The following is a 25,420-nucleotide window of genomic DNA, read 5'->3' on the forward strand; positions in this document are numbered from 1 at the left end:
GGCCCTATTGACATCATTGCCATGAATAGGTGAAGCCTGAGGAAGAGATTAAGGGGCTGGTGCCTCCAGGGTACCACGACTTCTGGAATGTCTTTTCAAAACATAAGTCAGAACACTCAAGACAGCCAAAATTTTGGGGCTCTTAGCTTGATCATAATCTCCAAACCAACCGGGCTAGTAGCCCCCTGAAGCATAGTTTACCATGTCTTTTGGGACAACTACATGGGACATCTAAAGAGCCTAATAGGACATTCTATTGGACCATGTAGGATATCCCAATGGTCCAATTCTCAGTGGGACATCCCATTAATCATAGAGGTGTTTGGGGTTCAACAAACTCTTCAGAATACACAAAATACAAAGGTAATTAAAATACAAATAAAGTATAGGATTTGCTTATACTTTAATTGTAAATGTAATTTATATCAGATAAATGACTATCTTGGCATTACAGCATATTCGGAAAAGTATGTTTGTGCCATTTTTCTTTTTTTTCTGTGTGCACAGTTGAGATTCTGCTTATTAATTGGGGTTTTAATCAACCACACTGCAAGTACCACCACAGTGATGGGGTAAATCAACCGCATTTGGGAGGTATGGAGGTCATGCTTTTTGCTTGTTAGAAACATGTGTTCATTCCAACAGACATTTCTGAGAGATTGTCAATTTTTTTGGATCAGATTTGTGTCCTTGGAAGACCAGGTACAGTGGTTTCTGTTCAAGTATATTTACAAACTAAGGTTTCTCAAGTACATACCACAAGTAGTAATGTCTCACAAATTTTGCATTACTAAGCATAATCTCAATTGAAAAAAAAAAAAGGTGTGGACATCTTTTCCCGAATACACTATAAGATGTAGAAATCAATAACATGTAATAGGTGGCAGTAAAACATAGCAGACACATCCATGGAGAGTTTCTAAATGAAATCATTATGTGTGACGACACCAACAAGGCACAGTCTTGGGGCACTGGAGCACAACAAAAACAACACTCAAAAGAGAGAAGGAGGGATTTCCCCTCAAAGTAGGACCAAGTTAGTTGTTGGTAGACATCAGGAGGACTTGCTAAGTCCTTCCCCATATATTACTCCTGTATATATACTAAAATACATGAGGTACTGTACAGTTGTAAATAAAGTTTAAAGTCCAATGTTTAGCATGTGACCAGTCACATGGTGAGCCTAGACACTGGTCAGGTGATGTGTCACATGACTGGTCATGTGACTATGAAAAGTCCAAAAAATGTAAAGTCAAGTAAATGGTCATATGACCAGTCATGTGACTTGGAAAAAGTAAAAGTAAAAAGTACAAAAAATGAAGTGTTAGTAGGTGCTGGCATGTCAATTGTAACATTATGTTTGGTTCTATATTGGGAATATTGCTACAGCCTTCTTACACGTTATGCTTGAGAATATAAACTGTAAGTACAGTAACCTATTGGCATGTCTAATAAAGTGACAGAATAGGTAATAAGGTACAAAAATGTAAAATATAAAAGGTGGTGCAAAATATGAAAGAAAACAAAGTATGCAATAAGGGAAGAAACAATATAAGAAAAGTGTAGCCAGAAAAGGTAAAATATATAATGCAGAAAATAGTTTGTGCCACTATTCTAACATATAAGGAAACATACATTGTGGCTTTTACATAAACTAAATATGCTGGGAAATAGGGCTAAACTAATTATATTTTCAATGAAAGGGATGTTCTTGTGTGAGGAACAGAGGGATCATCTTGTAGGGCTTAGGTGAAGGCTGTAAGCCTACTAAAGAACCTGAAACAATTTGGGAGTCCATCCTAGGACATGATAGGGTCTAAATAAAAAATAAATGGAAAGGGGGTGAGTAGGTCAGAACAAAAGCAGGATGTGCCAGAGACCATAATAGGCATCCAGAAAAATAGTGGAGGTGGATCTACTTGATACTGATGAGCCAAGGTTGGAGGCTGCTGGAATATTCAAGAAAACATGCAAATGGATATATTTCAGCCTTTTGTATTCATTGAATTGCTGAGGTTGTTCTTGTTATATTATGGAATGATTAGATCCACAGTCTCTGGTGCTATGCCTACAACTTATACTTTACAGCCAAGCTTTCTTTAATGAACTCCTTTTTTGGCTTTTTATTTACACACATTTTGATACATTTCTGGCAACCACAGAGTATAACTTTGGCAACATTATTCTTGTTACCTGTTGGCTTTCATGTTGGGGCTTTTATTTTGTACCAGTTCTTTTAAGTAAAACATTTATCTCAAGTATCTGTTGTGGACATAAATACTGAACTTGTCTCTGTTTCTGCCTACATGCATAAATCCCATTGAGTTAATTTCCTTTTAGAGCTACTCTTTTTATACTGGCCATCTTGTATCTGTACCCCTGTATTTTATTCAATGTCAGTCATCATTTACTTATTATTTTCATTGTTGTTAGTTTGCCAAATCTTCACCAACTTTATTTTGGTTCCCCATGATCATGCTGAACTTAGTGCAACCCAACAGTATTGCTAGGATATCCCATGGCATAAACAAGACATCCCATGGTTTAACTAACTTGGATGTCCCATAGGCTAAGTTGTACACCCTAATGGTACCAACTCTATGTCCTGTGTTGATCTAACTTGCATATCCCAATATTACTAACCACATATCCCATGGTCTAACTTGGATGTCCCAATGGTACCACTGTCCCCTTTGTTTTAGACGAGGTCCAGCCCATGGCTCTGCCACTGGTGTGATGTTTTGCTACATGATAAATAATAATAATACTATTAAGTAATCAAAATGTTAAGTCAGTGAACTTATACCGTCTGCAATGTATGTATGTTAAGTCTTTGGATCCTATGATGTACAGTAACTCACAAAATGGTTCCTGGGTCATGTGATTTGGCCCAGCAGCTGTGAATATATGTCTATTTCAAAACAGCAATACCATTGCAACAGTTTTTTCACTTTTGAGTTGGAAACAGAGATTACAATGATATCATAGACTATTTGGCTTTATTTTGTTCTACAAGCAAAGATACACATGTAAACATTGTGTCTGAGTTTAAAAATGTTCACATGCTTCTTTATTCTCAACCACCATCATAATGAAATCCCTCTCTCCTGCTTAAAAAAACAGATTCTTAACCTCCTTGATGCAAGTCAAATTGCTCACTTCATTGCCTCTACCACTGGTGTTTATGTCTCTACCATCTCTAGACTTCACTCCAAGGAGCGTTCTGAGCCCCAAAAATCTGTTGGAGGTCATCCATCCAAGCTTTCTCCTGCTAATGTCTGCCATGCCATGCATCTCATCTCCACTCACAAGGCAGAAAATGCTGTCCAGATCACGAAAGCTCTTACCAACATCATTAAACATTAACCAACCTTTCTCCCCAAACACTGTTCACCAGCACTTGAAAAAGACTGGCATGAAGGCTGTGGTCAAGTGGAAACACCCTCTTCTCTCTGTCAAGCATCATAAGGCAAGGTTGGACTTTGCTTATGCTCACAAGGACTGGACTGTGGAGAATTGGAAGAAGGTTGTATGGTCTGATGAGACCAAAATCAATCACCTGGGGTCAGATGGATGCAAGTGGGTGTGGCAAAAGCCAGGTGAGGGGCTCAGTGATAGATTGGTATAGGGAACTGTCAAGTTTGGAGGAGATTCTATGATGATGTGGGGCTGTATAACTTGGGAGGGAGTTGGGTATGCTGCTAGAATTGATGGTAGGATAAATGGAGACCTTTACCTTCAGATTTTGAAGGATGAGCTGCTGAACACCCTGTAGTATTATGGTTTCAATCCTCCTGACATCATTTTTCAGCAAGGCAATGACCCCAAGCATATCTGCAAAAAGCTCAAGTAGTGGCTAGATGAGCAGGAGTGTAAAACTATGGTGTGGCCTGCACAGTCTCCTGACCTTAATCCTATTAAACATGGGTGGGGTTGCCTCAAAAGGAGGCTTACAGAGTATGAACACCCCCAAAATGGGATAGAGGAGTTGTGGGAGAGGATTCAAGTGGAGTGGGAGAAGATAGCAGTTGCAGAGTGTCGCAACTTAATTAAAAGCATGCCTAGGAGGATTTAGGTAGTGCTCAAGGCAAAAGGAAGCTATACCAAGTACTGATATTCCATAAATATCTCCCTTGATACTAAAAGTGAAAAAAACTGTTGTAATGGTATTGCTGTTTTGAAATGGACATATATTCACAGCCGCTGGGCCAAATCACATGAGGAACCGTTTTGTAGCCAAGACTAAGTATATTTACTGACCCCATGAAAGCTAAGCAAACTTTCTGCACCTGTTGGCGGTGCACTTTGCACACCGCATTTAGGCCAAATACTGCAACAGTTTTTGGAGTCACTGTATGTTTAACTTGGTGTTCTGTTGTTGAATGTTATTATAAGCCTGCCCTAAATTTGTGCACAGTATACGGAATTCAAGCAGATGATTTATTGAATCTTTACAAACATCAACATATATTATAACATAAAAAGTCTGTAGTATTACATTGATAAATTGATAAAAAATATAAATAAAACCACCCCAGAAATGGTAAAGGATGATAATATAATCTGATAACAAAACAACTTAGTAAAAAGGGTGAGGATTGGGGAAAAATCTACTTGCCAGTCATGGATAAAGCCAGTCAGAATTTTGGGATACACCACATTGATAGTATGTCTGTCATTTGAACCATATGGGAATAATACTTCTATTCTCTCTCCTGAAGTGCAGCAAGACAATGCAATGTAAAGTTGCCCGTGTGAAAACACTGGAACATATAAATCCAGCCCAACCTGTGTCACTGATTGCTCTTGAGATTTGTTGGTGGTCATGGTAAAGGCAACATAGACAGGGAATTGTCGATGTGATAACTTGATGGGCAATTCTTCCAATGAATGTTCTAATGCGAGGCGTGGAATAAAAGCTATCTCTCCTGCATGTTGTTAGAATATACTCTGACATACCAATACTCCATAGGATAATACCTCTGATTTGTAAGCCAGCCCAGTATGCAGCAGCTATTCTGTGTTACAATAACACATTTTTGGACCTTTAATTTTCATTCTCCTCTTTAAACTTTTACTGTAGTTTTCTCACATTGTGCCATGTGGCACTTTCCCTTTTGTTCAAACTCCTCTTTCTTGCGCTGTGCTGCCCTTCTTACTATCTTAGCTACAAGTCTCTCACGCAGTGGAGCTGGTCACACGGGCTAGGCCCCATGACATCATCAGCCACTGCCTCTATCAACTATACAGTACATATGTACAAACAAACCTGTAGTAGTATATATAAACCAATGATCAAGGAGACTCCTCAGCGAGTCCTTCTGTTGTATTCTCACAACTAACTTGTTGAAGCCTAAAGGGTAACCACTCCCTCATCATTATCTCTATAGTTGGTTCTAGTTGTGCACCAGAGTAACAAACTCTTGGTTGTTACACTCAGTGATAAAAGGTGTTTGGAAGCCAAGGTATGTCCTAATGCAATGAATATGAGCATGTCGTTCTTGAATTTGTGCAGCTTTGATGCCATTGACAAACTATACAAGCCAATTGCACAGACCTCCAAGCTAAGTTGGAGGCAGGCTTCACCTCCGCGCTACGAGAGCAAGAGCAAAGGTATGCAGAAAGGGAGGCTTGAATAAGAGAAGAAATGGCAGAATATATGAATAATGTTATAGCAAATATAGAGGCCAGGACAACTATGGCCAAAGTGAATGGAGAACGACTATCAAAGCACATTTTAACAAAACATTGCTAGAAAAAGAGGAGATGCACAGGAGGAAAATCAATGAAGAGAGAACAAAGGCCAAAGAACACCTGAAGCTCGACATAGCACAGATAGAGGCGGAACAAATGGCTACAATTGCCATCACGTGGAAGCTCAAGCAGCTTGTCCAGAAAGAGGTACTGTCTTGCTTGCCTATCACATTCAGAGATTCATGCTTATGCGAGGAGAAGAGGAATAAGACAAGGCATGCTGACCAGAGTAACACCTCCGAGATGCACAATAGTGGTAGTTAGACCCAGGAAGTGACCAAAGGTTCTAATGCGATGGATCCGCAATCTACTGCACGCTCTTTCCAATCAACTACCCAAAGCCGTGTAATGACTCGCATATTGAGGAAGCATTATAGACAATCTGTGAGAACAATGGTGGTAGCACACAAAGTTGTGAGTAAAAGGGTAAATATCATATATTTGTTACTCACAATGAAAGGGAAAAGGGTCGCAAGAACCTCCGGGGCTTGATTCCAATACAGGGCCTTCATTGTCTCCCAGGCCAGGAGAGTCAATCCCAGAGAACAATGAAGATGAAGGAAGGTTCATCAGGATGATGGAAGCAGCAATGTGTCGGGTGTTCCCTGGTCTGGCCTGTCTTGCACAGAGTGCACAGAGCCTACAAAATCTGTGCCACCAACAGAAACAGAAAGCGGCAGGAATCCAACAATTCTGAAATAGCAAGGAGTTACATATACAATATATGGTCAGTCAGTGAATACAACACAACCTAGGATAAAGCTTACAATAAAATAGATGCTGGTGCAGCGCTTGTTCAAGTCTAAGTTTGATGTTGGCCAGGACAAAGAATTTGCTGTACACAATTCTGCAGTCAGAAGCGATGTACTTGCATATAACAGAGGTGATGAAAACACTACTGGGCCTAACAGAGAAGACATACACTTTCATATGAGGGGAGACATGGGTTCCAAATGGAACAAGAAGATATTCCAATATCTTCTTGAATACTTGAAGCAAGCAAAAGATGAATGACATCTTCCAGAAGCTTTAGACAGCTATTTAGAAAATCTGATTATTGATAAATTTAATAGTGTTAAATCATACTGGAAAGCAGCTCAACGGCAAGTCAATTTGGATGATGAAGTGAAAACATGGCAAGAAGTTAAGAAGAGGTTAATTACACAGCAGGAGGATAGGTTGAACCAAGCAAGACAAAGGGAAAGGTGAAATAATTTAAGCCTGTCATTTGCTCTTGGGAACTGTTGACTGAGATCTCATAGAAATTTAAACGTCAAAAACAAACACTGGAGATGGTTATCGAAACCAAGAAGCATAGTGGTGCACTAGACACTATAATATGAAAATGGCTGCAAGACATGATTGATTGTCAGGGAGATGAGGGTATGAGCTCAGAAGAGAGCGATGTGGAGAGGGATGACGAGGGAATGGTGGAAAAAATATATAGGGTGAAGGTGATGTTTTGGCGAAGGAACATCAAGAAAGAGCTTGGAATTATTGATAAGACAAGATTGCAAGATGACAACCTTTACTTGCAGTGAGGTTTCAAACCGGCCAAACAAAGGCGGAGCGACAAGAATCTGCTAACAAAATGCAATCCAGCTTGTAGCCTTCCCAAGGTACTTTACGACAAGGATTGGCTGGATAATCAAAGCGCCAGCTATTGCAAACTGACTCTGCGGGTATCAAGGGAACAGTTCAGATGGTTCAAGGTTAGTATGCAGGTTGTAACTTGTACGTAGATGTATATACTATGGTGCCATGAAAAATCCTTATGGTTAGTTGTAAGGCCCCCCTACTATCACGTAGACGTAACAAGGGTGTCAACTCATGTGAAATAACTGGACAGTGGCAAAAATGAGCCATAGCAGCAGCATCTGGGAGGTAGGAACACCCCAGATGACCTAGCACGCAACAAACAGCTGCCCCACAATAACTTGGTTAATTGACATGGGTAGCGCTCTCCAATTTGAGATTGAACTGGTCCTGGGCCTAGGTTTATTGTCCACAAAGAATGTACAACTGGGAGGTAGAAACCCCCAGTTGCATCAACTAATGGCAGTGGTGGTGATCCACAAAGAATGTATGACTGGGAGGTAGAAACCCCCAGTTGCATCATGTGATGGCAGTGACGGTGACCATGGATGATAGAGATGCAGTGGGTGATGATTGGGTGGTGGGGACTCGGACATGTCACGGTTACAGTTGCACAACAGGCCTTTCCCATATTTAGTCATTGCATATGACAAATGATTTGTGGATCTTCATCTGCCACCAGCTTTCAAGTTACTTCACTCTGGACCACCATCATCAATCAATCCTCTGCTTCTGCGGTGTTTATACACCACAGACGTTCTAGAGAGGAACAAATACCCAAAAGGCCCTCCTGCAAATCAATCAAGCCTCTGCATCTGTGGCATTTATACACCACAGACGTTCTGAAGGGGAATGAATACCCAAAAGCCCCTCCCAAAAACGGCACAAGGTCTTTTATCACCATAAACAAAAAATCACCCCCATTGTACTACATACAGATGGTGCAGTCAACAGACCACTCCTTTATTCATCTGGATGAGACTTTTTGCATTTATGCATCACCTACTGCCAATTTCCTCCCCTATGTTCTATCTCTGAATGATGTCCTTTACGCTAGCATGCACCCTTGTGAAACCCTTGTTCCATGTTGGGCTTTTGTTGCTTACTACTACATTGGTTTTACACCACTGGAAATCAAATTTGATGGCCCACTCATCAGTTGCTTAAAACCCTCCAAAATTCCGGTCAAAAAAATTAACGGCCTCTATTATCTTAAAAAGAAAGTACATGTGTCATGGGCAAGGCTCAAAGACGGTATCACTCTCGTGATGCATTCTCTCGAGCAATTACAGCCAATTCTTTGGCCCCTCAACTGCAGGCCATACCCCTACCCTAAAAACTTCGGATACCTCAAGGGGCACCAGAGTGAAGCTAAAGCATCCAAGGCTGCTTTGGTCTCCCGTTTTGCCTGCATTCCTTTCTTTGGCCTTTGTTCTTTTGTCTTGGCAATGTTTAGCAAAGGAAAGTGTTTAGAAGATCCTCACCCAACTTGGGCTTGTGTACTGCAAGACTCTTGCAGAGTTCATCCAGAATGGGTTAGAAATCTATGATCCTCAATTATTGGTGACTTTTCCAAGTTGACAAAACAATGCGGGGTGTTTATACATGGTTCACAACCCTATGATTGGATTGAAATGGTATCCTGTACAATGCAAGCCAACCTTCCTATATGGTTCTATTACGGGATATATGGGCAGAGCCAAATACAGCCCTCAACTATGATGGCCCCTATCCTGAAGTACTACCCTTTGTCACGAGCTGTGAACACAGTAAAGGTGGATAAGGAGCAGATCAAGCAAGAATGGCTGGAACAAACACAGTATAAGATAGTGTCTATGTACACCGCCTACTGCAACTAGCTCGCTGGCTTATACGACTACAACGATACACCAGAATATCAAGTTGAGAAAGGAAGCAGACAGAGGCCTGGAGAGCATTGGAGAGATTTTATGATGAAAACACTGTGATTTGCGCTCGTGAATCCAGTCGCCATCGGTGTCTTTGTCTTAATATCAAGGAGAAGATGGCCAGTTTCCCAATGCCAGAGACACGGGAGTGTTGTGTTTATAGGTAGAGTGTTGAGAATGATGGTGCAATTTACTGGGTGCAAAGACATATGCCATTTGACATTGTCCGTCAATGTTGGTTGTCAATTCCAAATCAGCCCAAATATTACGACAGTTTCTCCCACTGCTGGGATATATGTCACGACCTTTGTTGTGGATGCAGGGCAAGATAACATGTTGTCAGGAGAAGGCAATCACGAGGAAATCAAAGGACAAGCCCCGATGCCACCCGAGTTTTGCGTGCAGATCACCTCTACCTTACGAGTTGACTTGTCCTTGGCTCAAGAATGTCCGGTTGTGTCTTAGTGCACTGTACCTTCAGCAGAGGATATCCTGTAATTTTGTTACGGTTTTGTACCGGAAGATATATTCTCAGTTAGCGAGTGTCACACAATTGAGCTCATTAAATGGAAAGACATCAAAGGAATATTGGGAGATATTGGCTCAGATGCACAGCTCCCCTGCTGGTCCTCCTCTGCTTGCTACTTTACATCTGCTTTTCTATCTCTTGGTCAATATGAAAGGGCTAGAGGTGCACTGTCACCTGTCTGGGACATGAGCGGTTCTTCTCTGAACTACATTCAAGGACACACTTTCCTTTTCAAATCATCACCATTTGCTTCAAAGATGATTTGCAAGACCACTATTTACTCAGCTCTCTCGACTTAGCAACAAGCCCAAAATGGAAAATTTGTCTGAGCAGGTCTTCATCTATGATAGAATGTATATGGCGAGGATTTAGGCCTAGTTTGGAAGATGTTGCTTTACAGCTTGTATCAATGGCTATACCATTTAAAACTCTTCTGCAAGTGGAAACACCGCCCAGTGTTGTCTCGCCTCATTGTGTCACTCTGGGGTATCAAAGGGAAGGTTATAAACCTGATGTCATTTACTATAGTTGTTATCAGGATGCCTGCAACAAGCTTCTGCTCAGTACTTGTGGACCTGTTGCTTTGCTGCAAGGTGGGATTGTATGGTGTCTGGCTATAGATGTCCTTTCCCCAGAAGCTGTCTTATCAGGACCTTCAAGTGATGCCTAAGAACCAAAGGAAATATTTCAGACTATGGACGGGTATTTTTTCGTTGATGATTGTCTCTCTCGGGAAGAGCTGGATCTCACTTCAGGGGTTTACAATGTCTACACTGGACATGGACCTCAAATGTCTCAATCATCATGGTGGCCAAAGAATTCAGTGTTTATGGGTGGGGGCCTCAATACTGGTTTTTGGTTGGGCTCTGCTGAGAAATGGTTTCATACATACTTGGAACATATCTACCACAATACCACTGAGTTGAGGAGTGGGAAGATGTGGAAAGTGGGTATGGTTATGAACAAGAAAACTCCCAAGTTCATCGAGCACAGTAACAAAACTGTTGGTGAAATTGTGTTATTGTGGTTCTAGATTATTACTGTAAGTCTACCTACCTTACTATCTAGATTTCCCCTAAGTAACTCTTTACAACAGTGCATGTATTTATGTCAGCTGTATAATAGATTGTACATGTATAACTATTAGTTGTGTTTTTTGCATCAAAATCTGTTGTGTTGACTATTTTCAATAATGAACTCTCTTTGTAGCAATGGAGCAACTATGTAAGTAAAGCCCAATAAGAATTATTGATGAATGATTTGGCTCACATCAAACACATTTACTAGGTTTGGTTGGATCTTGTCTGCTGATGTGCGAGCTTTTTGTGTTCCAAATAAGGGGTAAAGGATATCTCCAGCTCCATTCTGTTGTCAGTTAGGTAATGCATACAGCATTACTCATTCTGCCGCTTGATGCGCAGCGCATTAACATTGAGCTTTTGTTGTCAGGTAGTATAAACTTTGGTACATGGCCCACTCTTTCAAGTTCCTTTTGCTCTCCTGTTCTGTTGCTGCACATCAAAATTTGTTGTTCCCACCTCACACTCATTTTATTTTCTAGTAAGGTCAGTGTAGTGCACTCGGTCCCATTCATCCAGCTGGCCGTTGCAATCTGTGGTGTTTCTACACCTCATATTGCTCGATTATGTGTTCACAAGTTAACCTTTGACTCCTTAGCAGCTTTTTACCTGGCATCATTAACCTGTTGCAGTCATCACACTTACTGCGGCATTCAGCCTCTAGGCTTGTGTTTGTAAATTACAACAACTTCACCGCCAACAACAACCATGTCACATCCCAGGGCTGTAATATTACTCACAGAAGGATTGTACTTGAGGTTTTCCCTTCTGGAGATTTAACATGGCAATATGTTCCCAAAGCAATATTGGAACCTGAGGTAGATGACAAAGGGCCCTGGCCTCGGCTGGTTAATCTCAATGGGTAGGTACTCTTTCCATTAAGTGCTCTCCATTTCTGACCACATTTCTAGGGAGCTCTTATATTGTATGATGGATGAGTGGAATATACATAAATTGGATCCAGTGTATAAATGCCATGTCTATCCGGCACCCCAAATTTTGACAATCATTCCATCAGACTACCTACGAGAGAAATCTTCCACAACACTGGGTACAGGCAGTGCCATGTCAGTTGACAAAGATATTGAAGCAGGCATGTGTAGCAATAATGATGCCAGTAGTCTTCCTGGTGCATCTCAAGCCAGTGTTCCCAAACAAACATGTAAGCTTGTTTTTATTGGTTCACACTTCACCCAATTTAGTAAACTCAAAATTCTTTAGCATCTGAGATGGATAGCAGCTATATAATCCCAGAGAAGTACATGAGTCCAAGGAAGGTGACTTCCCCTCAGCCAAGCCCCAAATGAAAGAAACAGCATCTAATGCAGGGAGAAGAACATAAGAAACAAGAATTTGAAGCAAAGAAGTGTGAAGATCCAACTCTTTCACCGAACAAATAGAGAGTTAGAAGTTCTAATCGCAAGCAAGGGTCTTTCACAGTGAATAAAGATGTAATCAACAGCTGGAGGATATGTACAAGAGGTCGCTGTATATATACTACAAAAATATGTGTTAGCAATGAGGTGCTGACTGAGCGCCATGTGTAAGGCATGAGGTGCTTTGCAATTGTCTTTGTAAGTAGCTATGTCATAGGTCATGTGACTGATCACGTGACTATAATTAGATACATGATTAGATTTGGAGATGTAATAGATATGATGAGTTCGCTATCGATTGGGATAGGGGTGTCAGATGTAAGGAATCATGACAAGAAGCAGCAGGTATTACATGAGAATCTGGATGAACAATGAGATGATACCTGCACTATTTGATGGTTTGTTGCAGTGTGGAACTTCTTTAATATATCCAAGGTCCCTCCCTGAGCTACGGAGGTACCTTGGCCTATACTCTCACATCCGAATGTTACAACACCTCATGATGTCAATTGGGAAAATATTGAGGCCTTTTTCACCCAGGCAAGATCCTTGGAGACTTCAACCTATTATTAAAGGATGCGCAAAGGAAGTACCACCCCGACAGATGGGCATCACAATTACTGGATGTCTCGGATGATTCACACAGGGAGACCTTTCTAAAAATATTGACAATTATTTCACAAGTAGTTAATACTATTGATGTATAGGTATTATATAACAGAATATATGATATGGTGACACTGTATCTAAGGCATAGAAAGAGTGGGTATTACTTGGGCAACCACTGGGTAAGGGAGGGGCGATCAGGGGCTGATGAGTGGGCAACACCTTTTGATAGCACTCAAAATGTCATATTATAGGCCCTACCAAAATGAGAACCGCAATTTCATATTTAGAACTTTTAGATGTGGCGGATAAAATATCATATTCACACTGACTTTTTGTGCACTTTACACAGTAAATTTTGGGACTCACTCAAATCTTGAGTGAAATTTATAACAATAGTTCAATGAACAAATTATATATATATATATGCCTTTTGAAAGAGTTAAATGTTCAATAAAATATACTATCTTCTGAGGTGAACATTGCATCCACAAATGACTGTGTGTCGTTATGGCAAAATTGTGTGATTGCATTGTGCTGATGCATTAATAAGATAGGCTTATCTCGTGCATGCAGCTGGAATGCACCAAGAGCCCCCTTGTTTGCGTCATTCATTGCAGGCATCCATGCAACATTGCAATCCTCAACACTTGCTTGGTTGATTGCAAATTCAGTCGTGAATGACTCCCACTTGTCAAGTGCTCCCTGAAATAGGGCTAGTGTGACTGGACGCAGATGCTCAAGCTTGGAGGCAAGTTTGAATGCTGCAGCCATAGCAACAGGATTACACCAGGGCTGACAACCAAAGCAAGCTGTCTTGGGGGCCACATTAGCACCAAAGATCAGCTTGGGATTGGTAAGAATGAGTTTGAGGTACTGTTTCAGTTCCTTGTGTAACGGTCCCAAGTCCAGCACATTGAGAGACTCTGTGCCTGGCCCCCAAACCATCTGCGAATATGGATGTGAGACCGTACCACCATATATCACAATGGCAACAACCTCCGTCAATGTCTTCAAACAGTGGAGAGCCTTGTACAAGTTGAGTTCCATGTGATTGAGTTTCTGGTGATCCTTCTTATCTTGTACAAATTCCAGAAACTCAAGTATAGCTTAATGATCCATGGGAACCACCTCTGCAGCTTCAATGTGAGACTGGAACCTGACATTGCTCGTGTTGGGAAATTGACTGGCCACCAGCCCTCTGTTTTCCATGTACCAGCAATATGTATCATGCTGGCCTTTCTTCTTATCTTTATTATTGAAGATTCCACCTGCAAGACTGATTGCCTTGACTGCTCCTTGGATTGACTCATTCAGCGCACACACCCCGGCAGGAGTTGGCCCGCAATCAGCACCATGAGAAGCACCCTGTAGTGTTGCATCATTATCCTTGTTTGCAAGGAGCACTGGCCCTTCAACGCCAAGTTGATCCCATTCAGCCATCATTGCATCATTTCCACCCTTTACAGCATTTAGTTCCTTGAGCATGCAACACCCTGCACGTACGAGGAACTCAGCCTCATGCTTTTCTGCCTCTGATAACCCAAGGTAGGCATCTCATCCAAGTGTCCGCACCATGGAAGACTTCATCGTCAACTCCAGTTTGGTGCGCTCAGAGGGTAAAAGGCTGTTCCAGCACTCGAGCCCACCAGCCTCTGCAACCAGCTGATGTTTTGCACAGCCCAGGGTTTCAGAGAATGATGCCGAGAGAGCACGGTTCTCGGACAGAGCATTATTGCCAAGATCCGCCAGTAAGTTCTCAGATTTCCATGCTTGGAACAGCCAGAAGGCCTTCTTCTGATCAGCAGCATGGTCACCATTGATCCCTTTTGCCTTCAATGTGAAGATCCAATCACTGAAGTCAGAACCAGTGCGTTGCGCAAGCACTTCAGTCACCCCAAAAACATAAGCATTTAGCTTCAACTATCTGTGTAAATGTATAAAGCTAAGAGCTTGTTTTTCCTGGTATCATCCCAAGTGCTCCAGCAAGGATGGGATCATCCCAGAAGCGGAATAATACCACCCTTCTGGGATTTTCCCATGGTATCAGACCATGTACCATAGTGGGATTATCCCTCAGATGGGATAATCCCAATAACCTGTCACATGTCACATGGTATCAGGGGGATTGGTGCTAATACTAACATGTGAGAATGCTGGGCCAACTAGTGAAGATATTTCCAGTCTTTTCCACCTGAATAATGGTACTTTAGCCCAATATAATCAAGACTATTTTGAAATATATGAGTTACAAGTTCCTCATTGTAGCTTACTGCAAATTTGGGGAGAAGCATTCCCTTTTTTTTAAATGTGGAACATTATCAATTTCTAGATATAATCAATTGCAGGAACCATACACTAGAAAGATGCTGTTGTCCTTGCTGATAGATGTGATATGTGAGTTCTGCTTTTTTGCAAGGTTTATTATACCCTTAACTGAAGTAAAAACTAGGAAACACAACACAAATGCTGTGACAACAAAGTAATCTGCAGAAGGACATCGAATATTAGATTTACACTAGATCTGGCATATTCTGTGAGGAAAATCCTGACCTTGTAGAAAGTAAAACATAGTAAAAAGAAACATAAAGTCATGTTCTTGCAAAAACATGAATTTACCACTTTTGTGGCACTACCAAGGTATTTGATACCTTATATTGTACATTCTCTGAGAGTGGTTCCTGGGGGCTGCTGGCTGAAGGTCTATGGGGAGAGGGGGATGCTTGCTATGTACAGTATAATACACAAGATCTCCATTTTGATACTCCTACACTAGATGACTTGAGTGTGAGGATTAATTAGGCACTGCTTAGGTATTTAATACCTTGAGTTGTGCCATTTCTGGGAGCTACCAGCTGAAGGTCTAAGGGGTGACTGGTGCCTATATGCTGACTGTGTATAGTACAGTATCTAAGTCCACAAAGAATCTGAGTGCTGTAAAGGTATTCTTTTTTTAGATTCTTGAGAAATTGAAATGAATCCGGAAAATATTTTTTCATGCCAAGTAAGGTTTCTGCCAACATTCTCTGTCTCTCATATGATAGTGATGCTGTCTCACACCACTCTTTTTGGATTATCATTTTTATGGCAATATGTAGAACTCAGGTAATTTCCTTCAAAACTGATTCTGACCATTGACATTGCCCAACTTTTGATTTTTTTTACTGAGGATCATCCCACACTGATCTGGACAAATCCCTGAAATAGGGTGTGATCATCCCAGTTAAATCTGTACATGTCCCCACGTAACATGGGGTTACCCACTTCTCACATGGACAAATACCAGAAGGGGGTGGGATCATCCCAGTTCAATATGGACAAATACCATAAAGGGATGGGATGATCCCAGCTCAATGTGGACAAATACCACAAGAGGATGGGATAATCCCAAGCCAATCTGGGATGATCCCAAACCAATCTGGGAAAATCCCAGTTAAGCATGGACAAATACCAAATGAGATGGGATGATCCCAGTTAAGCATGGACAAATACCAAAAGAGGATGGGATGATCCCAATTGAATCTGGGAAAATCCCAGCAAGAGATGGGATGATACCAGTTTAACATGGACAAATACCAAAAGAGGATGGGATGATCCCAATTGAATCTGGGAAAATCTCAGTTCAACATGGACAAATACCAAGGGGGGATAGGGTCATCTCAAACCAATCTGGGAAAATCCCAGCAAAAAAGGGGATGATCCCAGTTAAATGTGGACAAATACCAAATGGGATGGGATCATCACAATTTGATATGGACCAATGCCTGAAGGGTAAAGCATCATCCCAAACCAGCCAAGGAAAGTCTTGGAAAGAGATGGGATCATTCCAGTTCAATCTGATCTAGAAAAATCTCCAAATTACATAGGATCATCTCACTACATCACAGACAAATCCAAGCAGGGGACAAGATCACCCTGAGTCAGAATAGGACAGGGAGATCCCACAACAGGAACAGAATTATCGAATAGCATGCTTAGGCTGCTGGTGACTCAGCATGACAGGGGAAAATACTCCTGAAATGCACTAAGGTTATTCTGTAACATATAATCATAGGTAAGTTCCCAGCAGCTTAAAATATTATTGTCCTTTTCCAGCAGTTTCCATTTTTTACATGTTGCAGTATTTTGTTTGTAAACCAACTATTATGTTATGGTAGGACCTGGATGAACCTAAGGTTGAACTGGGACAGTGATTCAGAGTAGCCCTCACGTAGGTTCATCCCAAGTCACATGAAATTGCATAAGCATGCAGAGCACACCTTTCAGCCATTTTTGTTTTCACAAAAATTTATAATCAATTGTATGCGTGGGGACATATAGTGGATAAAATGGGTGTTGGCTTGTGGATGCTGGGCTGCCACAAAGAGCCAGCAATTTGTCTCATGCAAGACATGTTCTGCCTTTGACAATGATGCAGCAGAGGGAAGGATAATGAATATGTAGTACTTACTCGGACTGGTATCTTTGTGCATTTTTCAGTTCAGGCACTTGGATAAAGCTGCACAATTCAAAAAAATATCATATCTTTTGGATCAGCACATTAAATGGATTTGTGACATATCTTTGCCTGGTTGCAAGAGTGTTACATTATTTAAAGTTGGATGAGCCTGAATGAGAGGTATTGTAATCCTGCAGATGTATATGCTTGGTATTGTCAAACATCTTGTATTCCTTTGACTATAAGCCATTTTAAGTAACATTGATAGAAATCCAGGGTAGATAAATCTACTTTGTGATATGCAGTAAATTATATGATAAGTAGGAATGACAAAGTTATATAGTCAGTTAAGGAAAAGAGATATGGTTGAATTATCTCCTAATCAACTGAATTAAATCAGGTTAATTTGTAAATGGTTATATGTCACAATTAGTTACACTAACCTTTGGTCAAAGTCTCCTCCATCAATCTATAGTATATGATATTACACTAGAAGCTGGACAAATTAAGGTTCAATTGAGAGTAAACACCATTTGAAATTTGTATATATGTTATAAATGATGAAAGCAGGTAGTATTGTATTCTGCTTCATGGCTATTAGTACTATTGATAATGTATTGATGTTGGCTACATTTATGCAGGAACTATTTTTGCAGTAAAGCCCCCCTGACACCATGTGACATGTGGCAAATGTCTGGGATTATCCCACCATAACAAATGGTCTGATACCATGGGAAAATCCCAGAAGGGTGGTATTATCCCACTTCTGGGATGATCCCATCCTTGCTGGAGCACTTGGGATGATACCAGGAAAAACAAGCTCTTAGCTTTATACATTTACACAGATAGTTGAAGCTAAATGCTTATGTTTTGGGGGTGACTGAAGTGTGCGCAAGGGGAGAGTTGTTGTAAATTATTGCAAGAGCAGCTACTGATGATTGGAGGCCTTCTAGCTGCATCTTGCTACAATGGTTTTTCGACAATTCAACTCCCAGAAGCTGCACAACTGGTTTGGCAGGTGTTACATCATTCTTGGTATAGGAGGTAACTTTGTATGAAACATGCCGAGATCCATAGTTCACATGCCTATGGGATGTTCCGTCAGTGCTGACAGTGAGGTCTACAAGTATGTAAGTCAAATTTCAAATGTTCTAACTTGAAATTGTGCTCACTCTCCGTTTGTGCCATCTTATGGGCAAACTGGACCTTTGCTGCTACACCACCCTCAGATCTTGCCTTCCCAACGGTCCACCTACTCATCCATGGAGGTATGGGCAAGCCAAGAAGCTTAAACACCTGCTGGACAAGCTTACCCACAGCTTTGCGTGCACAGCCAGCCAAAACAAGTGATCTTGTGAGGGAGCAACTTTGCTATGAGTAAACCCCCTTGGAAATGATGCGCTGCATTGCCAATTGATGCAGTGTCCCATCTTTTCTCCATGTCAGTGCACTTACCAACTTCCGGGATATTTGAAGTGCACACATCTGATAGGTGTGCATTTTTCTTTGGCTTTCCTTCAAGTCATCCTTCAGAGATGCAATATTTGCCTCACTCCTTTCAGCGCAAAGTTCAAGTGCTCTGATGCACCCCGCCAGCTCCTCCTCATGTGCCTTCGCCTTTTTCAAGGCATCCTTCTGCATTGATGGAATTGTGATGGTGCAAACTTCTTTGAGGCTTGCCTTGGCTAACCGTGCTGCAGGTTTTGAACAAGAGACCTTGCGCCTCTCGTTCCAAAGGAGGATGTGCAGCTGCTGCACTCGCACTCCACTCCAGTGCTTGTAAAGTACTCTTTATTTCCATGGCCTCCGCACTCCTGGCTGCAAGCAAGGCCTTCTGCCTTGCCAGCTCAGCATTCTGACGTCTAATGCAAGAATTTCTTTGTGTGAGAGCCTTTCTAGCAAGATCAAAGTTGCAGTTGGTCTTTGACAACTTAACTTTGAGGTCTTTGATTGCATGTGAGTGAGCAGCCCTGCGTATTTGAACTCCAGCCTGACTTGAGGCATTATAGAATGAAATATTATTGTTCTCCTTGTCAGAATTGAGGCGCAGACACCGCAACTCTCATGTTTGTGCAAGGTGGGCCGCCTGGGCTTGTGAGCACTGTTTTCTGCAACAAGGCATCAAAGGCTGGCTCGGGCTCAAAGTTGACAGGGAGATATGCATTAGGCAGGCTCTCAAGGTCCACAGAGTTTGTAAGGACTATCCAGTAAGTGAGATTAAATTTCCAGCGCAGAAAGGAGTAATGACTGTGATGTTTTGCCAGAGAGAGTCGAGGAAATCAGTGCCTGCATGTCAGCAAATGTGCTTGTGGCGGCGCGATGCGCCAATTTAACTGCCTTCATATCCTAAAGGCTCATGTGTTGTCGCATATCTGTCCAAATTAATAAGGTTTGAGACTCACGCACTATCGCTCTCTACCACCACTGGAAGTGGTGGCTGAGAGCCAATTTCCTATTTTGTTATAGGATATTGAACTACTATAGAAATTCTTGATTCACGCTTTCTGGATACCTCAGTCCTTGTACAAGAGACTGAGGTAAGTTTTGACATACATACATATTCTTATATTTACTGAAGCTACTACCTAGTATCACTTTGTAACAGATACAAAACAACATCATGTTATTCACCCATTCTCTGTGCAAGTCGCAGCACATTTTTATTTCACTGTATATACCTTTGATTTGTTGTGATCATTTCTACAAAATCTGTACAATTACCTACTGAATTGAACATGGAATAGCGCGTATCTCACTCAAAAAAGAACATTTTCAAAATTGCTCACAACAACTTGAAGATATTTGCATTGCAAACAACTCTTCCTCTCAAAGTTTGTCACAACTTGGTGTACAAAGAACCTTTAGAGCTTGTATGGGAACTCAATTTTCAGAAAATATTGGTTTTTCCAACTTTCCAGCCACATGATGCTGGGGAGCCATCGGAGTCAAAGCAGGCTGTACTCTTTTTGGGAGTACAGTCTGATGGCACGAGGGGAATAATATATATGTTGTCCAATGGTCAACACTTCTTCAACTGTCCTCATGCTCTGAATGAAACAAAAACATGATGTAGGGCATACCCTGGACCACGTCCCTCCTGGAAAACAACCACAACAATCCCTCAGAATGAGCAAAAGTCAGTCCCAAAAATCTAACAATCAAGAAGTAGAAGATGAAGGAGAAGGAGAGAGTGTTAGTCAGAGTAGTGGCAATGCCATTTGGACCGAGATCAAAACTACAGCCCTTATCAACTACATTAAGAAACATCGCACATGAGGGGACGGCCTCAACTTTAGGAGGGCATTTTGGCCAGGGGTGGCAGCTGACATTGCACCTCTCCTTGCAAAAGGACCAGGAAAAAGTGCTTCTTGCTGTGGTTCAAAATGGGGCAGGGTTTGTAGATGGATATTGTACCCCGCCGTACACTATTTGCTAACAAAAATCATGTGCTAATGTAGCTCTGTACCAAATATAATGAAATCAGTGCAATTGCAAACTTATCTGGTGTACCGTGGGACAACAAACTAGGGCTGAATATACTTGACAAAAGTGAGGCGGTCTGGGCAGAAATTGTTGGGGTACGTATCTGGTTTTTACCTGCATGGGGAGGAGTCTGAATCAGCATCAATATGTAGAAAAATCCGAGAGCAAAAGCGTACAAGAGAGAGGGGTGGGTGCATTATAGCGCTATGCAGGAACTGCTGGGGGGTCAGCACGCCAAGGGCTCGAATGCCTTTTGCACCCCTAGAGTACCCCGAGCCCCAAAGGTGCCGAAGACGTCCACATCCACCACCCAGGTATCTACTCTGCCTGTTTCCGCCACCACAAATTCTACCACGTCTATTGCGCCTACACCCGCTGCACCCGCTGCACCTACTGTCTCATGCAGTGCCCGCTGTTGTGGCTGCTGCAACTGCCATCCCTTGTGCAGCTGTGTCTGACAGAGCCGCAAGGATCCTCCTGGTCGCATCAACAACTGGCTTGGCGGCCTTCTCTCCCCAACTTTTGCAGCTGTGCTTCCTCCCATGAGTTTGACCACTTCAGCTAGTAGCAAGCGCTCGGCTTGAGATGCTGAGATTGATATTGATGAAGGCGCAACTGTCATCTCCCATAGCAAGAGCGCCGGTGGAAGCAATTGAAGCCAAGGTTCCAACAAATCCCCATGTAATACCACTGCCAATGTGCCCATTGGCCTGAATAACAGACTTGGCGAGTTCCTCCCCATCATGCAGGACTTCAATACTAAACTAGACATTGGCCTTGGTACGGAAGCTCCCTTTGCTCCCCCTGCTCCTCCTCCCAAAGTCACCCAGCCAGAAACACCTGTTCCAAACCTGTAACATGTCCATTGAAGCCATACCATCTCTGCTGTGTTGAAGAACGATCAGTACCTGGGAGTAGATGATTCAGTCAAACTGTTTCCTATTTTTGAGCACAATATTGTAGTTGTAGATGCATACCTCAGCCTTTTGCAGAACAATGAGTTTTGCCATGTCTATGTTTGCTCAAAACTTGCTTAGTTAGTAGTATGACCAGTGGTTTTACCTACAATGTACTTATATCTGTGTTCTCCATACCACAATGAAGTTATTGATTGAGTCAATCCATTCATGCATGATTTTGAGCAAATAAACATCGTAGTATACTGACTTACAACAACCCTCTCTTTTGCAGCTCTGCTTAATAGTCTACCCCATCTCCTGAGCAATTTTATCTCGTCGGTTGTGTGCTGCAAGACAAGCTACTTCCAATATTACTTGATATGAAAGCTCCCCGTTATTGCCATTATTGGGTGTGAGAATATCAGTGTCTTTGTCGTTGTCTTCGTCATTAGTCGGATTGTGAGTACGGATGAAGTTGTGAAGGAAGCAAATGGCAGGTGGGATGACCACAGACATGTTGTATTCAGGTGCAGCCTTCAAGATTGAAAACTGGTGCTTCAGAACGCCAAAGATACGCTCAATGATGTTCCGAGCTGATGCATGGCGCAAATTGAAGTACTCTTGCTGTAACAACCAAGAGTTAGTTACTCTGGCGCACACAGGAACACACTATAAAGGTAGTGGAAGATGGGGAGTGGGTACCCCTTGGGCTGCAGTGAGTTAGTTGGTATACAACAGGAGGACTCGCTGAGGAGTCTCCTGGATCTATTGGGGTATATATACTACTACAGGTTTGTTTGTACATGTGTACTATACAGTTGATGAAGGCAGTGGCTGATGATGTCATAGGGCCTAGCCCGTATGGCCAGCTCCACTGCGTGAGAGAGTTAAGTCTAAAAGTAAAAGAAAGGCAACGCGGCGCGAGAAAGGGAAATGCCGCGTGGCACTTAAAGTATAAAGTTAAAGCGGAGAATAAAAAGGAAAGGAGATGTCCGGAAATTGTGTTATCGTAACACTTGCGTGTTCTGGGGCCTTTTAAAAGTGAGCTTAGTCCAAATATATATATTAGGGACTTACCTGCAGTTTCCACAAGCGTATTTGGCCAGGTGGTAGTGCACACCTCTGTAGGGGACAAGGAGCTGGTCACATGAGGGAAATCCTGCATTGGCCAGATAGTATTGGCCACGGGGTATATACAGATCATGGGAGTGGGCATCATCAAAGAGACTGGCATCCGCAGCGGACCCCTCCCACCCACACCAATGGCGTCCTTGAAGTGGCGAAGTTTCGGGTTGTTGGCAATAGCAGCTGGTGTGGCCTCAGTGTCCCCAGGAAGATGTACATAGGAGTTGTAGATATTGGTGGAAGTGAAAGCCTGAAACATCTGCTTGAAATACTTGGTGATTGTGTCGTTGGAATGTTGAAAGTGTTCAGCGAGACGGCGGGTAGATAGACCGGTGACGCAGGCATACAGAAAGATGGCAGTTTGTTCCTCCAGCTTGACATGCTTGGAGTCAGTATACCCATGACTCTGCAGGAAATCGATAAGCTTTATAAATACTTCTCGCCACATCCCCAACTCAGTCCTTATTCAATCAGGATGACCGTCCATTAATTCTCTAACCCATCCATAACCCGTCAGAATTGAGTTATGATATGGCCTTGGCCGTGGTCACTGCTCCTGCCCCTCAGCAACAGCTTGAGCTGTTGCAACGATCGACTGAACAAGGATTGACATGAACCTCGACATCTGCAGGCCATATGAGAGGATCTGTTGTCTAGTCAAGGCGATCTGTGAGTTGGATGGGGCTTGATTTTTGTCCTCTGTTTCCGGACTATGAATTTCTTCTATTTTGTCCATGCGATTAGAATCGGACTTGATATTGAGCTGCAAGACAAAACTTATAATAATGGCTGGTAGCGCTAACTAGGGGTATGTGCAAGAACTTTGCGGTCTGTGTGTTTTCATTCTCCGCTCTAACCGGGAGGAGCTGGGCCGAAGCAAAAATCGATTTTTTTGAAAAGTGAGAGTTCCCGTATGAGCTCTAAGTTAACCTCGCAACCCGCACCCTCCAGCTGTGTCATTATCTCTTGTCTCAATTATTTCCCACGGGATTGTGGGAACGCTACCGAGTTGGGAGGACCATTTATGTGACCAGTGTCACATTCGTTACACTGTCCTGCCACCGCTTTTGAAGTCAGAAGTACATAAAATAGGCCAAGTGCGAGATCTTCAAGTGCGGATAACAAAAGCCCGAAAATATGCTGCAGAAAAAATCAAAACAGCAAGAGGATTTATTTACCGTCTTGGCCGTTCTATTACCAGTTCTGCTGTTGAGACTATTCTCAAAAGCGAGTCACTTGTGCCTACTGTAGTAAGCACCACCTATTTATTTGGTGTATCAAACTGATGTCAGCTATAATACAGAATGCCTTTGCAGATAGATTGGGAGATGATTTCCGAGTCTTTGACATGCTTGTTGTTGATGCTATGCATGAAATTGAATTGGGTGTATGGAAAGCAATATTTACCCATATTGTCCGTATATTATATGCTTCAGTAGAAGGTAGTCAAGCTGTAGCTAAACTGGATGCAAGGTAGTTGCGCACTCTTTACTTGTATTCTTCTGCCAACTAATAGATTCGCTTATACAGGTTCCGTGAAATCCCTGCATTTGGTCAATCAACAATTCGACGGTTCTCAAACAATGCAAGTGAGATGAAGAAGCTTGCAACAAGGGACCTTGAAGATTTATTACAGGTATATACCCACTATCTATGGCTTAGACTCCTTAGCTAACAGCCACCTGTTTATCTTATCAGTGCGCTATCCCTGGGATTGAGGGGTTGTTGCCATCGCCCCATAACCAAAACATAACCAGACTTATATTCCGCTTGGCTCAATGGCATGCATTAGCCAAGCTCCGCATGCATAGAGAATCAACGTTAGCTATGCTCAATGATGCTACAGTTACCTTGGGCAAAGAACTGCGTAATTTTTGCAATGTTACCTGCACTGCTTTTGCAACAAAAGAGCTGCCACGAGAAACTTCCTCTCGTATGCAACGAGCAAAACATAATGTTACCTCAAACCGATCTGGTCGTGATGCTGAAGGCTCTCGGGGAAATCATACAGACCAAGGAATACAAATACCACGCCGGAAGAAATTCAACCTTTCAACCTACAAGGTCCATGCATTGGGTGATTATGTGAGGACAATCCGCATGTTTGGCACAACAGATTCATATACTACGCAAATTGTAAGTAATATTTATATATTTGGATCTCATCTGTGGACCATATGCAATTGCTTAGCACCTCCGAGCAAGTTTGATGTCTTGGCTTCATGCAGTCATCATGCCAGCCATGTTTTGAGATACCCTTGCCCCAAACAAGTCGACCGCTCCTATATATTGATATAAGACTGTACCATGGTTCATAATGTTTCCACCAAGTATATACTTGGGCCATGCCAAGGAGCTTTCTGGTGGTCCTGCTATGTCCAGGCAGGTTTCAACTGTTTTCGTGTTGTACCGACAACCTCTTGACACCCATGACAATATTGCTCAACCTTGTGTAGGTTATCATCCAAGCCATATTGTGCGATGCTCTCATACCAGACAATCCAACCACTATTACATATACATACCATTACATATCATGTGTCCAGAAAATACACGTTTTGACCATACCAGGCAATCTGCTGCTGAACCTGCTATAGTCTGCTAATCTATGCCAAGCCCATCCAGTGC

At 42.2% G+C, this 25,420-nt stretch overlaps 4 protein-coding genes across 4 annotated transcripts; 3 read left to right on the top strand and 1 right to left on the bottom strand.

Annotated features, from left to right (window-relative positions):
- Window positions 1–3,054: 3,054 nt before the first annotated feature.
- On the top strand, window positions 3,055–3,366 carry SERLADRAFT_434234 (uncharacterized protein; the record flags this gene model as incomplete). The annotated part of the gene is made up of 1 exon (XM_007314467.1): window positions 3,055–3,366. One exon carries the CDS (start codon window positions 3,055–3,057, stop codon window positions 3,364–3,366), a length of 312 nt encoding a protein of 103 aa, XP_007314529.1.
- A 2,126-nt stretch (window positions 3,367–5,492) lies between these two features.
- SERLADRAFT_405911 (uncharacterized protein) lies at window positions 5,493–6,451 on the top strand (the record flags this gene model as incomplete). Its single annotated transcript, XM_007314468.1, has 4 exons — window positions 5,493–5,613; window positions 5,756–5,901; window positions 6,132–6,168; window positions 6,222–6,451. The coding sequence occupies 4 exons, from the start codon at window positions 5,493–5,495 to the stop codon at window positions 6,449–6,451; spliced, it is 534 nt and encodes a 177-aa protein (XP_007314530.1).
- An 11,697-nt stretch (window positions 6,452–18,148) lies between these two features.
- Window positions 18,149–19,289, bottom strand: SERLADRAFT_405913 (uncharacterized protein; the record flags this gene model as incomplete). Its single annotated transcript, XM_007314469.1, has 5 exons — window positions 18,149–18,405; window positions 18,458–18,537; window positions 18,769–18,920; window positions 18,976–19,147; window positions 19,222–19,289. The coding sequence occupies 5 exons, from the start codon at window positions 19,287–19,289 to the stop codon at window positions 18,149–18,151; spliced, it is 729 nt and encodes a 242-aa protein (XP_007314531.1).
- Window positions 19,290–23,908: 4,619 nt separating this feature from the next.
- SERLADRAFT_445838 (uncharacterized protein) lies at window positions 23,909–24,881 on the top strand (the record flags this gene model as incomplete). The annotated part of the gene is made up of 5 exons (XM_007314470.1): window positions 23,909–24,042; window positions 24,096–24,265; window positions 24,323–24,428; window positions 24,491–24,748; window positions 24,783–24,881. The coding sequence occupies 4 exons, from the start codon at window positions 24,141–24,143 to the stop codon at window positions 24,879–24,881; spliced, it is 588 nt and encodes a 195-aa protein (XP_007314532.1).
- Between the last annotated feature and the right edge of the window lie 539 nt (window positions 24,882–25,420).

The sequence above is a fragment of the Serpula lacrymans genome (genome assembly GCF_000218685.1).
Source record: "Serpula lacrymans var. lacrymans S7.9 unplaced genomic scaffold SERLAscaffold_3, whole genome shotgun sequence".
Classification (NCBI taxonomy): Eukaryota; Fungi; Basidiomycota; class Agaricomycetes; order Boletales; family Serpulaceae; genus Serpula; species Serpula lacrymans.